The 16,711-nt window shown below is 50.4% G+C and overlaps 1 protein-coding gene across 1 annotated transcript; it reads left to right on the top strand.

Moving 5' to 3' along the window:
- Positions 1-801: 801 nt before the first annotated feature.
- Positions 802-16,171, top strand: LOC136659325 (apoptosis-inducing factor 3-like). The gene is made up of 17 exons (XM_066636462.1): positions 802-860; positions 2,825-2,934; positions 3,855-3,964; positions 5,285-5,329; positions 5,442-5,523; positions 5,618-5,730; positions 6,316-6,402; positions 8,092-8,183; positions 9,207-9,337; positions 9,516-9,631; positions 10,613-10,684; positions 10,868-10,931; positions 11,987-12,063; positions 12,146-12,263; positions 13,365-13,463; positions 15,583-15,658; positions 16,063-16,171. Exons 1-17 carry the CDS (start codon positions 802-804, stop codon positions 16,169-16,171), a joined length of 1,560 nt encoding a protein of 519 aa, XP_066492559.1.
- Positions 16,172-16,711: the final 540 nt, after the last annotated feature.

The following is a 16,711-nucleotide window of genomic DNA, read 5'->3' as shown; positions in this document are numbered from 1 at the left end:
TTGCACTGTGAGTATTGTGATTCCCATATTGCAGATAGGTAGTGAATGAGTAGAAGCTCTTGCAATAGTCCACAACCTAACTTCCTCCCAAGAAAGTGTCTGCAGATTTTAATGGGACTCCTCTGAAGTAAATGGATTGCGAGGGCACACCCTGTGCATCTTAAGTCATTCTGGGGCAATGACAGAGTAGGGGTAACTGCCCACCCTGCTCTCCTAGGCCCGGAATGCCTGAGTTGGTGGGGGAATGATTTGGAGGGAGCAGGAAGCCCAGGAAGGGAGTGCCAGTATTTCTACTACAATACCCAGATGCAATGTAAGAAAGGGCTTCAAGGCATCTTTCTCAAAGAATTTTAGCAAGCCCAGCTTTTCATGTCACAAGGCTGCAAGGCTGAAAAACAGTTGCTCCCTCTCCATCTCTTCCCCTCCCCACTGCCCCTGCAACTGCCGTGGAACCTCTTGTCCCTGTGATCTGCCTTCTTCTGCAAAAGTCCGTTGTTCCTGTCCCATGCCATTAATGGTGTCTGGGCAGGATCTTTCTGCTTAAGGACAAGATAGGGGGCTTTGATTGTCCTGCCTGGGCAGAGAATGAGTGGGGCAGAGGATGGTGCAGAGAACGTGGGGCTCTTTTTTTTATTAAATTGAAATTATCCCACTCTTCTGAATTCAGCCTTTGGTTTGGCTACTGAAAACTATTTAAGTCTGTATGAAGCAGAGTTTCTTTTTTGTCATCATTCTTATGTACCTAGGTCACCCTGAAAGCCTTTGCCTAATCTTGCTTCTTTTGGGTCTCAGCTAGGAAACATGGAAGGCGTCACTGTCATGCAGAAGGTCTGCCGGGAGGAAGAGATGTGTAACGGAGAGTGAGTATTGAGGACCTCACCATCCAATGGTCTAATCGTAAGTGGGCAGAAAGGGGAGATGTGGCTGCCCATCCTCCTTCCCCCACACCTCCTTAGATTCCAAAAGGAAAAGATAACGGAGTGAAAGAGTAAGTTTGAAGGAAAGGAGAGTTGTAGGCTAGAGACATTCTAGCACACAACTCTCCTCTCCTTCACACTTCCTCTTTCACTCTGTTATCTTCTAGTGCAACACTCTCCTCTCCTCCAAACTTCTTTTTCAAATTCAGGGCATGGGAGGAGGTGGAAGAGTGATGAATGAGCCCCTTCCTCACTGGGTAAGAGTCAGACACACACACACACACACTCCATTTGGCCTTCTGCTTCAGGTACAGGGAAATTAGGGGTCAGTCTAATCAGATGGCGTCATCAGATGGGTGGTACCCTCTGTGTGGACTTCTAATGTCATCTCAAGATAAGCTCCTTCTTTTGTTAAAAACAGGGCAATGAGCACAGCAGGTGCTTTCAGATGTTCTAGCAGTCCCTCTTTTTCAACATAAGATGCTGTATACTGAGTTAGACCACAGACCCATTTCCCTCAGTACTGCCTACACTGATTGGCAGTGGCTCTTGCCAGGGTTTCAGGCAAGAGTCTTTCCAGCCTTTACTGAAAATACAACCAGGGATTGAAAGTTAGAGTATCTGCATATAACACAAGTGCTCTGCCACCAGTGGTGTAGCTACGGGGGGGAAGGGGGTACCATACCTTGAGAGGGGGGCCAACCCACAACCCCAGTGGCAGATCCCAAGGCAGAGCTGCAGTTTACCTGTCTGCATCTCTCTCTGCCCATGGCAGATGCACAGGAGAAAGTACTGCAGCTTGAGGATTCCTCCTTGCCACACTGCACTACCTACTCCTGCTCACACCCCCTACAGGCACTTGGAGCAGTTTTCAGCTGCTCTGAATGGCCAACCACTTTTTTTCCACAAAAAAGCAGTTGGCTCCAAATTGTATAACCTGGAAGTGGTAGTGCTGTCATCACATCACCACAGTTACTTCCAGGTCAAGTACTTTTGGGAAGGGGGATGTTTCACCAAATCCCCCTTTCAAGCTTGTTCTTTATGCCACTTTAAGCTAATAAGTTCCCCTGGCTCAAACACAGCTAGCTCTATCAGCATACAAAAACTACCACAGTACCCCAGCACCAACAAGAAGGTAACTAGTAGGTAGCTTGCCTGGGTGCTGCAGAGTCCCTCCTCCCATTTCTCCAAGCAGCAGCTCTTGGGCATGGCAGTCACCCACTAGTCTCCTGCAGTCTCTGTTCCACTATTTGGCAGTCAGTCAGTTAGTACATTAGCCATTTCATTAGTCAGTTAGCTAGTCCATGAGTCAATCCATTAGTCAGTCTGCCAAGTTGTTAGTCCATCCACCTGTCTAGTCTGTCTGTCCAAGCTCTTCTTCTTCTTCAATCCACAAATCCTCCCTGTTCCAGGTGCTACTTATATCCTATAATCACCTGGCGGCCTCTAGTGGCTGCAGCTGTGTAGCACACCCACTGCTAAAAGGCTAGGTTTTAACCCCATGCTTCCCGGGCCTGTCTGGGTAAGGGGCCACTGTTGGCACCATACCCTAACTCCTAGGGGGATCCTACAGAGGATGACATGCACAGCCGTGGGTGCCAGAGGGGGCAGCTACTCCACTAGAAGTCCCTAGAAGTTAATCTCTGAATGTTTGCACTGATGTGAATGTTTCTTGACTGTTGCGCAGGGCCAGCCCGAGACCTTTGATGCCACCCCCATGCCTTGTCATGCCCATGCCACCATCCCCATCTGGTGGCGCTTGCTTTTTGGCCTGTGATATGTGCCCCCCCCCCACCCCCGGGAAGTACTGCATTTCCTTTCCCTCCAAAAAAGAAAAGAGGGAAGCGCATGCTTGAGCCTTGGGGATCTGTTGCTTCTTAAGAGCACTGCTGGTTGTTTGGTTGCAGAATGCGGGAAGTGGAGGTTGGTGGCTACACAGTGCTGCTAGTGAAGGAGCATCAGCAGTTCACTGCCATGGGAAGCAGGTGTCCTCATGCTGGAGCACCACTCTTTGAAGGTGAGCTGGGAGCAGCCCTACAATGGGCAGGTGGAAGCAGGCTCAAGGTCCCTCCTCTGGGCACAGGCTAATCCCACTGGAGTGCAGGTACCACTGCCCCCCTTCCTTCCACCTAACTGGAACTCACCATGCAGCCTCACTCCTCCTGTTGAATAAGGGAAAGGGACTGGGTCCTTTCTTCTGCCTGCCCTTTCAGTGTTTCTTAAGCACCAGGTGGGCAGGGAGCAACGATCTGGAGCCATGACTGCCTTTTTCACTTCCTCTTCCCCCTTCGTCCTCCAGCAGCACATGAGGGAGAAGGGGGCTGTCCTGATCCTCTTTCACATCACTCTCAGCAAGCTACAGGAGGGTTGGAGCATCCCCTAGAACAGCAGGCTGGAGAGGGCAGCAGACAGATGAACTGGGGACTTGCCGATGTGCTGCCCCTCCAACTTTGCTGCTCTGTGTGATGGTTTCAAGTTGTTTCATGGACAGGCCAGCCTTGAGCAGCAAGGCACTATGATAGGTAGTGCTGCACCAAGACCTCCCAGCACCTGTGGTGTGTGCCATATACTGCCCTTCTTACCTGGTGCTGTGCCGGCCTCTGGTCCTCCCAGTCCCTTGAAATTGGATTGGAAAAGGGGGTGGGCTGCAAGAGGAAGTGTGCAAGAGAGGATAGTGGTGAGCTAGAGTAGTCCATCACCCTGCTCTCCTCTCCTTCACAGTGCTTACCAGCTGAGGTTACCTGAGGCAACCTCCTTAGTTAGCCTCATGGATGGGCCAGCCCAGGGTAGCACATAGAGTGGGAGGTTGAGCAGAAAACTGCCTGGGCAGCTCCATTTGGTTTTGTGCCTTTTTAGCCACTTGAATGGTCCTGCTTCTCTGCTTCTGAGTGCCCTGCCCTGCCCCATCCCCAGTTGGCATATCCTTCTGAATTTTAGGCGTCTTCGCAGAGGGCAGGGTGCGCTGTCCTTGGCACGGCTCATGCTATAGCACCAAGACTGGCGATATTGAGGAGTACCCCACACTGGATTGCCTCCCCACTTTCAAGGTGAACACTTGCTGGTCTCTCTACCTGTGCCCTTCTTTGCCCCTTCTTCATTGCACCAAGAGTTGGCTGTGTTTTGGGGGTGGGGAGCAGCCTTTCTTGGAACTTGGGTAACCCTGTCTCTCCTGGGGTTTGCTCTGGGCTGCTGTGTAGCAATAATGGGGGGCCACAGGTTGCTGGGAGCCCTGGAGCAAAGCTCTGTATATGAACTCCAAGGCATTTTGAGGGCCTGCACTCTCCCAAACACACTAGCAGTGAGTGGGCGATGGCTTCTCTTCACCTTCCCCATTGGCCAACAGACTTTCTGCCCAAAGTCTCTGCAAAGATGCAGGCAAAAGGTCCATTGGCTGGTGGGGATAGTGAGAGGAGGAGAAGGAGGAAGAGATGCCATATGAGTATTTTGGCCAAGGGACTTGTGCGGCAGCTCTGCCTCTTCCCCCCCCATCAGTGGAAACATCCCTTAGAGGTTCTGTGATGGCACAGGGGTCCTGGGGGATCTTCTCACTTGCAGATGGGGTGCTGAGTGCAGTGGTAGTACAAGTCCCTTGGTCTGTTCCAGTCTATTCTTGGTCTATTCTATTCCAGGAGTCCCAAACTTCTAAAGGGGAGTTTGAAACCTTGTAAGGGGTGGGGAGCAGGGGGCGGCAATGGTGCCGCAGCAACCAAGGGGCTTCTTTACATACTTGAGGAGGGCTGGCCTTTGGCTGGGTGCAGAGGGGCTCACAGTCCCCTCTGTTGCTCCAAACAGCTCTTATCTCCTATTGCAACCCACTTCCAAGTTGCAATAGTAAAACCAGAAGTGGGTCACGATAGGAGATAAGAGCTGTTTGGAGCAGCAGGGAGGACCACAGGGGGGACTGCAAACCCTCCGCATCCTGTCGAAGGTCAGCGTTCCCTCCAGGTATGTAAAGAAGCCCCTTGGTTGTGGCACCATCATGATCACTGCAGGGCCAATCCCCTTAAGGGAGAACGCCCTGCTTCCGGTTCCCCTGGTGGGTCACAACCCACCAGTTTGGGAACCACTGGTCTGTTCTTATAGCTGCTGCCACCAGTACAGGAAGGGGGAATTCAGCTCTGCTGTGTGGCTCCTCTGATGGAGACGGGCATTTGGCCAGTGCCCAACCTTATCAGACCCTTGAAGCTACCCCTGGCTGAGCAGACCTAAACTTTATAGAACTTGGGAGACAGACTCCTCGCCTCTGGGAAAAGTTGCCACATAGAAACAGACACCGCCACCCCCAAAAAGAATCCAGACAGGAAACAAAGAAGATCTTGCTCAAGTCCCCCTTCCCCACTCTGGACTGAACAGTTTGATTATTGTAGGTGACCGTGGACAATGGGAACGTGTTCATCACCGCCAAGATGAAGGTATGACCGCCCCCCCCCTGAGGTTTGCTTTGTGACCTCCTGGGCAAGGGCGAGGGCCTCACCACCTGCCTTAGGGTGCTCACTCCATTTTGCTCCCCTTTCCTTTGAGCAGGACCTCGAAAGTAGCCGCAGAGTGATGCCCATGAGCAGAGGCAGCCAAGACAACCATCGGACAGTGCTGCTCCTGGGAGCGGGTGAGTAAACGGCACACCTCTTTGGCAGCCACTGCTCTGGCCTCCTGACCACAGGAGACATGGGGGGCTCACGAGGCAGATGCTTCCTTCCCAGGCCCTGCATCGCTGACCTGTGCTGAAACACTTCGCCAGGAGAACTTCACAGGCAGAATCATCATGGTGACCTGGGAGGACAACCTGCCTTATGACAAGACCCAACTGAGCAAGGTGCACTCAGGGCAGGGGCTTGGCCATGAAGCCACTACACCAGTGGCACTGTCATAGGAGCAGGCATACTTTGTGAGCAGGTTGGAGAAACTACTGCAAGTTGCTCCATTAGCTGGTCAGAGGCTCCGGATCAAAGTGCGCCAATTACAAACAGACGACATGGATGGAGGGGGGGGAAGAGTCTTGGGCACCTGTGACAAGGTGCCAAATGCTGTACCACCTCTTCTGCCCCTTGCCTGCCATTTCTGGCCTGATGGCAGATAAGAGCCACCCTCCACCATTTTCCTCCTTTGCACACAGGAAAAGGAGAAGGGAGGAGGAGTGACAGAGGAAGTGTGGAGGAGAGGAAAGGAGGGTGTTAGGCTAGAATGTCTCCCTAGAGACCAGGGAGATGCTCTAGCCCACAAGTCTCCTCTCTTCCACATTTCCCCTTCCTCTCCTTCTTTCTGAATACAGGGTGCCAGGAAAAATGGAGTGGCTCTTGAGTGCTGCCACTGAGTGAAGTAGTGGTGGGTAGTGGGGCAGATGGAAGGCAGCTCTTTCCCACTCCTGAACTGCATAAAATGAGTTCTTTGCTACTTACAGAACATGGAAGTCAAGGCAGAGAGCATTTACCTGCGGCCTCAGAGTTTCTTAGATGCTTACAACATTGAAGTCTGGATGCAGAAGGAGGCAAGTGTGAATTTTTTGTTTTTCAGTGTTATGCCACCCTTCCTCCAAGGAGCTCAGGGTGGTGCACATGGTTTCTTCCTTCCTTCCTTGTGTCCTCACAACAGGGGTGGATCCAGTGTTTGTGTCTTTTTTTGGCTGGGGGGGGGGGGCATGAGTACTACCTTAACTCCAGAACACAAGTCAACCAGGTGGGTAGATCTGGGCTCTGGGTTGAACTTAATATCCTCCATGGCTGAGGTTTGCTGGCTGGGTAGACCTGGGCTCCCAACTGGACTTGGAACCCAGATCTACTGGCTGGGTAAACCAGGGCTCCCGGCTGAACTGGCCTCCATGGGCCTAGGTAGACCTGCTCTCCCACCTGGACTTGGAGCCCAGAGCTATCTACTGGGTAGACCTGGGTTCCTGCTTGAATTGGCCTCTGTGGCTGGTTTGCTGGATGGGTATATCTGACTTGAGAGTCCTGACTTGGAGCCCAGATCTACTTGGTGGGTAGACCTGGGCTCCCATTCTGCCTCTTCCAGGCAGGTAGACCTGGGCTCCCAGCTGTGCTTTGGCTGTTTCCCATCCTGGTAGGTGCTCTTCCCTTCTGGTGTCAGTTTTTGTGTGTGGGGGGGCACACACCTATAGCCCCTGGATCCACTCCTGCTTCACAACAACCCTTTGAGGTATTTAAGTCTGAGAGAAATTGGCCCAAGGCCATTCAAGAAACTTCATGGCTAAGCAGAGATTTGAACCTCGATCTTCCAGGTCTAAGTCCAGTACCACAACCATTACACCATCCTGACTCTCAGTTGTGGTATGAAGAGAAGGCAGGGTGTGGAGAGGGGCTCAGGGGTGGGCACCCTGGAACTATCACGTTTCATCTCCTGCCCTGAGAAAAGGACTCTCAAGATGTAGCCAGCCTCTCCTTGAAAACCTCCCACCATTATTTGACCATGATGCTTCCCCCAAGGCCCAGCTGAGAGACCCTGCTCTTTCCAGTGCAGTCAATTTCTAGCACTCAGTGGCTCCGTTCCCTTTCCCTTGGCATAAGCACAAATTCTCTCGCTGGTCTCAGCATCGATGGCCACTTCCCTCCCCAAGCAAACAGCAGTCCCCAGCCTGCAGCAGAGAGAATGGGTTAAATCCCCCCTCTCCTGCATCAGAGTTCTTCGCTGGATTTGCTAACCAAACACACAGGCCAGGATCTTGCTACCATCCAAGAGCCCTTAAGGGATATAAGTGACAATCTTAGAGATTAATGCAGATGCAAGCTCTTCTCAGGAAACCGGTTTCACCATCATCATTTATTAGAATGTTGCCTTGCAGGTGGCTTACATTAATTCACTGTTGTAATTAGCTGTTGGTTTCTAACAAGCCTGTGAGAACAGAGAGGCTGGGATTTGCCTCAGGTCACCCAGGTTGCTCTATGGCAAAGTAAGAATTTGAACCTAGATCTTTCCAGCTGAAGCCCAACACTAGTCTAACCAGTGCAAAACACGTGCAAAAGTCCCCGTTTGGTGAGGAAGGACTTACCTGGACTCTTTTTCCTCACCCCTGCACATTTTCAAGATTATGAAGCACTTTGGTGAGGAGCAGGAGACACATAAGGAAAATGAAGGGATGACTGACTCATCTGCACAGGTCCCTTGTGGGATTAATGGGCCGCACATCTGCTATTCCACACGCACACACTTTGTCTGGTTGCAGGTAGTTTCTGTGGATGTGTCTGGCAAGAAGGCACAATTCAGTGATGGGACGTCCCAAGCGTATGACGACTTGCTCATCGCCACAGGTGCCAGGTAAGCAGCTACTGCAAAGCAGGAGGGGCGCTCCTTGTGGACAATTAGGTCTTATTAGGCCTAATGCCGCCCCCATCTCTGCCTAAAGGAGTGCCCAGTGCTGAGACCTGGGTCTCTTAAAAGCCCAGATCAGCTTGCCATCCCCACCTAGTACTGGGCAAGGCCTTCCCTGCCAGAGGGCAAAGGCACAAACAATGGGTGAACGAAAAAGATAAACTGGCAGGGCTGGCTGCAGTTGTGAATGGAGAAGGCAGGGCAGGAATGCCTGCCAGGGTCTTGGCACCCCTTTTCCTGTGTGGATGTGCCAAGCCCCTGTTATGCAAGGGGTCAGGCAGGATGAGGTTGTATGAGGCTCCACTGGCAGAGGTGAACGCAGCATGGGAGGTCTTGGAAGTGAATCATATTTACCATTTAGGTAATATTCTGCATGTAGAATCTTGTCATCCTTACAACCCTGTAAAGTCTTTACATCCCCATATCAGATATGTAGGGTTGAGGCTTGCCTGAGGCCACCTGGTGCGCTTATAGCAGAGGCGAGAGCCCAAGCAGCAGGGATGTGTTGATGCGCAGCTCGGTCCCTTTGCCCTTTGACACAACCCCAACGCTCTGCTTCCTGCTTCCCTACAGAGATCAGATCCACAGTTCAAAGCAGAGAAATGTCTTTATTGGGACCAAACCGCCCCCCCCCCCAAATCACAGAATATCAAGCAGAAAGTTTTTGAGTTCAACAGTGCACTTCAACAAGCAGATGATATGCTACAGGGTGGGATGTTACAGGAGCCCCAACAGATCACAGCTTTTGAAAGCTCAGAAGCTGCAACCATGTGACATGTTTTGAACACACAATGAATTCTCCATTTCTGTAAATAGAAAGCCTGCAAGTTTACTCAGCACAGCAAACCAAACTGAATATTCTCAAAGCGGATGCTCAGTGTAAGGGCTTGCGTTGGGCATAAAACTGATTGATCAATTGGAAGCCTCCCGCTACCCCCTGCGCTACAACTAGAATTCACTTTTGCTTAGACCGAGGCGCCTCCAAATCCCAGGCTCCAACCTACAGAACGTATGCGTCCTCCTCATCCCTGCAGATGCCAACAAGATTGCACGCCTGGCCACCGGCAACCGGCTCGTGATTGTGGGAGCATCGTTCATTGGTACCAAACCTGCTGGGTGGGCAACGGAGAGAAAGGTCAGGCAGGCAGCTCCTGTTTTCTGAAGACGGTGGGCAAGCCAGACCAGACCAGCTCTTCCCCCCCCCCAAAGTGGTGCCTGCTTGACCCTGCACATCAATGTCTCCCCAAAGAGCATTTTTTCCCCTTTTTCTCTTTGCAGGCATGGAGGTGGCTGCCTACCTGGCCGAAAAAGCAGCTTCCATTCATGTGATAGAGAGGCAAGCATTTCCGTACCAGGAAGCACTTGGGGACAAGGTTGGAGGTGTTGCTATGAAGGTGAGGAGCCTGGCTGGTGCATGGGGGGGGGGTGTTTGTGGTAACAAGGCTGGGTGGTGTGGACATGGGGGCAGTTTACAGAAACATCATGGAGTTTGCTTGTGCCCTTTTACCCAAGTTTCTTGGAGCTGAAATGGAACAGGCTCCCACAACTTCTCCTCTGCAAACTCAGATGTCAAATACTCTCTGTTTGAATAATATAGCAAGTCCTCACTTAAAGTTGTCAATAGGTTCTTGGAAACGGCAACTCTTTAAGAGAAACGACTTATAACAAAACCGGTTTTGCTGTAGACAAACTCAGTAACACTGGGCGGAATCCTAACCCCTTATGTCAGTGCTTTCCAGCGCTAAGGAAAAGGAACAAACATTCCCTTACTTGGAGGAGGCCTCCGTGAGCGACACCCAACTGCAGGATGCAGCACACGTTCCATTGGCACCAGCTGGAAAGCACTGACGTAAGGGGTTAGGATTGCGCCCACTCTTGCCTAGTGGCGTCCTCGTTAAGTGTTTTCCTATCACGCCCCAAAGCATGGCCATGCCCCAGAATGCCTTGCAGCTATCCACAAGATGTTCTGGGGTGCAGCAAGGCCAAGGAAGTAGGTTTTGGGCCTGGCCTGACTCAGAAGTGGCTTCTGGTAACCCTGCAGTGTGCAGCCAGAGAGGTCAGAAGAGTGAGAACACTGACCAACTTTAAAATGAAAAAATGTTGAATTATTTGAGGACTTGATGTATCTGTTATTTGACATCCAAGCAGGGCTGTCCCATCTCTGAAGTTGTCTCCTTGGGCAGCAGACTGGAAGTGGGACCATCTTTGTCACTCCTTCTCACTCTGCCCCCTGCCTTTGAAAAGGAAGTGTGGAGGAGAGAAAAGCGCTGGGCTAGAGTGCCCTCTTCCACTTCAGCCACACAGCCTTTCCCCTCAGTTAGGTCTGAAGAGGGCAGTCCTTTTGGAATAACTCCTCTCTCTCCTTCTCCACCCAGATGCTCCAAGCTCAGGGAGTCGAGTTTCATATGAAGACCGAGGTCAAAGAGCTTCAAGGGGAAAATGGGAAGGTCTGTAATTCTCCCAGTCAGAATCTCTTCCAATCCACCAGCCATCCAATCCACCCCAAGGAAATAGGGGTGGACTTTGCAGGCCCAACCTCCTGTGGGGTGAAGCCTGTTGCTAAACAGATGTGGGGTGGGCGAACTGGCAGCACTCTCCGCAGTCCATGACAGTTCTCTCCCTCCCTCCAGGTCACACAAGTCGTCCTATCCAGTGGGGACAAGATCCCAGCAGATGTGGTAGTAGTAGGAATAGGTGAGTGAAGGGCACTGGGATAGGACTGGTTGGGGAGGGGGTAGCAGAAGAGGGGAAACCTAAGCTCTCAAGCATCATATACTTCAAGATAGCTCAGGAGGAGCTGCTGCACTGGGACAACTTGACATACTGTTTTCCTGAAAAATAATGCTATCACCTGATTTTCAAAAGGTGCTCCAATGCTTCTGTGGCCAAGAATTACTTAGGATGCCCCAGTCAAAGCTGGCATTCCATAGTCAGGCCACATGGAGGTGCTGGTCATGCAATTACTAGCTGCGGAAAAGATCAGAGCGCTACGAAAAAATAAATGTAAAGCTCGGCCTTGGTATGCAATAGCAAGAGGCTATAATTGGCCGGTCTGATGGGGTCACCATCGTATGTTTGGTTGTCTCTGCCTGCTGCTGCCCTAGTCACTATTCTTATAAACCACTCAGGGTGGAGAGTCGTAGCTCCTCTGCACAGCAATGTGTCCACATCCTAATGCAGCCTGCTTACCCTACTGCTCAACAGCTGGAGGGCCCAAGCCAATCTGCCACCCCCAAAGAGGGCACTAAGGATTGGCACATGGCAGGGGAGAGTCTCAGCAATGCCAGACCCAACACACTTGGGCTCCTGCAACCGAAGGAAAGCAGGCCCCTCCTTCTGCTCCCAGCTGTAAAAATATAATCTGAAAAAGCTGATTGTTTGCCACCGTCTTAATAGTAGCCAAAGACTGCTGTTTAAGGCAGTCCCTTTGCCTAATTGCCCTTGGCCCACCACATTTCCTTCCCTCGCCAAAGATAGTTGCTGACTAGGTCTTGGCACCGCCTACTCCTATGGCATTGCCTTTTACCAAGTCAGACCTTTGGATGAGCTACACCCCTTCCCAAGAAAAGATCTATGCTGCTGCATAGCGAGTCAGACTACTGGAGTACCTGACTCAGTGCACACACTGACCAAGGGATTTCCGGCCCTGTGGGGAGACTGCAGGGATTGAATGTACCTGCTGCCCAGGCCAAGGTAAGCGTCTGCCTGCCCTCTCACTTGCCTTTTCCTCCTTCTCTTCTCTCCTCCAGGTGTCATTCCCAACTCTAGCTTTCTCCAAGGCAGTCCCATTGCGCTTGATGAGAAAGGCGCGATCCTCGTCGACTTGGTGCGTTGAGCTTGGTGGGAAGCCACTTGCTGGAGGTACTGCGCTGGCTGCTCCTCTGACCTGCCTCTTCTCTTCCCTGCAGTTCATGCGGACCAACGTCCCCTCCATCTTTGCTGCTGGGGATGTGGTATCATTTCCCGTCGCTCTGCTTGGTGGGAAGCATCACCAAATCTGTCACTGGCAGATTGCCCAAAAGCACGGTACGTGGCCCTCTTTGGGCATACACTAAGTATCCGGAGTGGGAGGGGAAAGAGGAAAGCTGTGCATTCCGCCCCTTAAGCCAACCTGTAAGAGTGGCATTTAGAGCACATCATGTCATCTATCCCCAAGGCAGTGTTGCTTTTTTATTTACTTATGGCAATCTTTGAGCTTGTATACCTGCAATGGTAAGCTCCAAAAGCCCTGGTGCCCCACATCTCATAGCGCGGATTTCTCATACCTAGTTACTTCTCCCTTCTCTGGCAGAAATGGTACAAATTTGGCAAGAGATGAGATGAACTACTCCACATTTCATGCATTTCAAGCAAAGTAGACCTTTAAACTAGGAAGTGCAACCATTACACATTTAGGTTCAGTTTCGCTTCCATACCCTGATTCAGACTCTAGCATTTAAAAGTGGCTTTGTCACTGAAGTAGCCATTAGTATAGCATAAACACAGGCTTTGATATTATGAATGGAATGTAACTGCAAACATTTTAACTTGGGCCACACCATTTTTTAAAAAGCTATTTTTTTTAAAGGGCTCTCCCCACAAAAAGCACATACCATTGGATGTTAAAAACCAGATACTAACCTTACACTGAAAGCTGGATACCTGATTATTGAACCATGTATTCTGAACTGGCTACTGTTTTGTGTGTTGGGATGGGGGTGGGGGTGGTTCCAATTCAGATCTAAGGCAAGCAGGAGACTCTAAGTGACGGTTCATGGAAAAAGCCTCTCTGAATCAGGGTTTGGGTTCAGGTCATACTTCTACTTGCCTCTGTTGACTGGTAGCAGCTCCCCAGGGTCCGGAGAAGGTCTTCCTTCCCAGTCCAATCTGGAGACGCTGTCAGGGACTGGATCTGGGAGCTTCTGCCAAGCCCTATGTTACTGCTGAGCTATAATCTTTCTCCAAAGATCAGGCAACCTCCCCATTTTAAACCTAACCAAGCAAAAGCCTCAGCTGAAAGAACACAAACTGCTTCGATAGCTGACCAATTTAGCTGCTTCGACAGCTAATAGGACCCAGTAGTCAGGAGAAGTCTCTTTCAATATATGAACTCTGGCCCTTTGGGGTCTCCTGCTTCCCCTCTTCCAGGTCATGTGGCTGCACTCAACATCCTACAGAAGGAGGTGAAGCTGCACACAGTGCCTTACTTCTGGACCAGGCTGAAAACAAAGAGCATCCGCTATGCAGGTACAAGGGCACTGAGCTTGGGAGCTAGGAAGCAACAGCTACTTCCACTGGCTCATGATGTAAGAGGAATCCAAGAGTCTGGTTTTTAGACGTTGTAGCCCCAAAGCAGACACTGCTCCTTTGGGGCTAAGCTGGGTTCAGAGAGCACTGGCTGTCAGCCTCGCAGTTGCAAGCCTTGTAAGGGTGAACTCCTTCAGGTCCCAGCTACATAGCTCATTCTGTAGCTGTGAACCTCCACCCGCACTGTTACCAAAAGAGCCTGGTTTAGTTGTTTAGGGGAATTAGTACACCTGGTCTATTGGAACACTGGGACCTTAGACTGGATGCGAACCTGCGTTCTGCAGAAATTCCCTTTACGTAAAGAAGAGACTGAGAAAAATATTCCAATAAATCAGTGATTTTCAACCTTTTTCATCTCGCAGCACCCTGGCAAGGCACTAAAATGATCAAGGCACACCATCAGTGTTTTTGACAATTGACAAGGTACACTATGCTGGCAATGGGGGCTCACATCCCCTAATGGTTCTATTGATAAATGACCCCCTCCCAAATCCCTGTGGCACACTTGGGGACCATTCGCGGCACACCAGTGTGCCGCGGCACAGTGGTTGAAAATGGCTGCAATGAATGATTACAACTTTATTAAAAGGGACACAAAATAGATATCCAAAAGAATCAGTACAGGACTATTGTAGTGCTCTAACCAGAGTGTCCTATAGTGGCGAGTGCAGTGCAGAGTGAGAGGGTATTTGGTGCATCCAAAGAAATCAGAAAGAGGATGGTAGGGAAGGATTTCAGGGATCCCTGCTCTGCCAACACCAGCTGCTAGCTAAAGATGGGGAGAGAAGGGAACAAGGGGGGTGAGGGAAGAGAAAGGTTTCGAAGTGCAAGGCACAGCTACCTGTCTGGATGTCTGGTCTGTGCGCAGCAGTTTCTGTGAGCAGCATGTGTGGACACCCTGGAGAGTGACCCCGTGTTAGGGCACTCAGGAGAGTGACCATTTGCTAGTCAAACCTCCTTAGTATTTAAGGATATTGAAGAGTTGCTTACGTGCAAGCAGAATGTTTGGGGGATAAATGTGTAACTTAGGGTGTTTGCTTTTAATGTATCAATAGGTAACTAGGGTATGAATGAAGGGAATTCCTCTTAATCAGCCAGGATGCAGGTAAACAGGGCTAGCAGGATTAGCTGAAATGCAGATTAGCTTTTTGGTGCCAGAGGATGTCTGGCAACTTTAATTGAGGTTTACCTAAGTTTATGCAAAATACAGGTATAATCCAATGTTTTGGTACAAAATACAGAAGTTACTGAAATTGCTTTCAGGAAAGCAAACACAAACTGTAGATACAATGGAAAACTGTCTGGCAGGATTACTGAGTTTCATTCAGCTAGAGCAGGGGTGCCCAAACCCCGGCCCACTTGCGGCCCTTGAGGCCTCTCAATGCGGCCCTCAGGGAGCCCCCAGTCTCCAATGAGCCTCTGGCCCTCTGGAGATTTGTTGGAGCCCACACTGGCCCAATGCAACTGCTCTCAGCATGAGGGCGACTGTTTGACCTCTTGCGTGAGCTGTGGGAAGAGGGCTCCCTCCACTGCTTGTTGTTTCATGTCTGTGATGCAGTAGTGGCACCAAAGGAAAGGCCATCCTTGCTTTGTGCAAGGCCTTTTATAGGCCTTGAGCTATTGCAAGACCTTAATTCATTCATATAAGTTCATCTTTAATATATTCATTTATGTAAACTTATGTAAATTTTTTCAAATTTTAAATATAAATTAATTTTTATTTCCCCTGGCCCCCTGACACAGTGTCAGAGAGATGATGTGGCCCTCCTGCCTAAAACTTTGGACACCCCTGAGCTAGAGATACCATTCAGGATTATCAATTCCAGGATGCGTGATTGTGAGGGGAGAAGAGGGAATACAAACAAACAACCAAGAGTCTGAGCTTGACCAAAGTGGGAATGAGGCCTGTAGGCCGGTGTTTTCTGGGAGAATAGTTCATTTTGCCTGCTGGCATCCATATATGAAGGCCTGTTCTTGATACCAAAGTAGCATAACCAGAAATACAATAAAATGGGGGGAGCTGTTGCAATGGACTTAAAAACCTACTCTTGTCCCTTAGGGTGTGGAGTAGGCTACACAGACACTGTGCTGAAGGGGGATCTGAACCAGGAGAAGTTTGTCATCTTTTACTTAAAGTAAGTAACTTGGAGCTTCACTTGGACTTAACTGTCTTTACCCATAGTGAAGTTAGGGGGCAGACAAGTTAGGGGGACAGACAGTATAACATGGGGTCAGGCCCTCTCATTTCCTAAAGTTCTCATGCTCATGGCAGGTGCTGCCCTACCTCCACTCCCTACTTCCTTTCAACTTCATTCCCTTTCTGAATCCAGGAAACAGAAGAAACCCACCACCATTGCTCTCTGGATCCAAGAAGGAAAAGGAAGTGTAGAGGAGAGGAGGATGGTGGGCTAGAGCAAGACAAATCCAGGAAGTGGGAGTAGTAGTAGTAGCAGGAACCACCTGAGGCAGCTGCCTTAGTCGGCCTCATGAATGGGCCGGTCCTGTGGCTTGATCTCACAACCTGTTATTTCCTGCACAGGGATGGCTATGTGATTGCTGTTGCCAGCCTGAACTTTGACCCCATAGTCTCTTTAGTGGCAGAGGTCATATACTCAGGGAGTCGCATCTCCAAGCAAGAGGCAGAGTAAGTAACTCCTGTGTAATGTAGTATTCCCCCATAAGGGATCCACGCCACTGCATGGGTCTCCCCCACTGGCTGTGCTCACTCATCAGCTTTTCCAGATGCATTGTGACGACATCAGACATAACTGGATTTCCAGAGTTTGGCTTGGGTTTGGGCTTCGCATGACAACCCAAAGAGGTAGATAAGCCTGGCAGCCAGTAGCTATTGCATTCAAGAAATAGCTGCTTCCCAAGTGACTCCTTACATCTCATTTCCTTGCAGGGAGATGACTTACGAAAAGCTGAAGAAGAGCCACGCTAAGGCTACCTCTAGGCAAAGACTCTCAGAGGGAGAGAAAGCTGGCCCAGCTCCTACCCAACATAAATAAATCAGGGCAGCTCCTGGGACCAGACTCTCTTCTAAGATTGCAAGGGGCCTTGAGGGGGCAGCTCCACTCAAGGAGAGGTCACACAATCTGCTGCTTTGGAGGAAATCTCTTCTCCCTCCTCCCTCCCCCCCCCCACACCTTCAGCCTTTTTTCATTTCTGCCCAGCCCACAGGGGTA

This window comes from Tiliqua scincoides, chromosome 8 (genome assembly GCF_035046505.1).
Source record: "Tiliqua scincoides isolate rTilSci1 chromosome 8, rTilSci1.hap2, whole genome shotgun sequence".
Lineage (NCBI taxonomy): Eukaryota > Metazoa > Chordata > Lepidosauria > Squamata > Scincidae > Tiliqua > Tiliqua scincoides.
The sequence above is the reverse complement of the archived record's forward strand: the minus strand, read 5'-3'. Positions and strand labels throughout refer to the sequence as shown.

What these genes read in the sequence shown, in the direction of transcription:
- LOC136659325 (XM_066636462.1), top strand. Translation starts at nt 802, where the DNA reads ATGGAAGGCGTCACTGTCATGCAGAAGGTCTGCCGGGAGGAAGAGATG. An exon ending in AGTGCTGCTCCTGGGAGCGG is followed by an intron (nt 5,524 to 5,617) that starts GTGAGTAAACGG and finishes CTTCCTTCCCAG; the next exon opens with GCCCTGCATCGCTGACCTGT. An exon ending in AAAGAGCATCCGCTATGCAG is followed by an intron (nt 13,464 to 15,582) that starts GTACAAGGGCAC and finishes CTTGTCCCTTAG; the next exon opens with GGTGTGGAGTAGGCTACACA.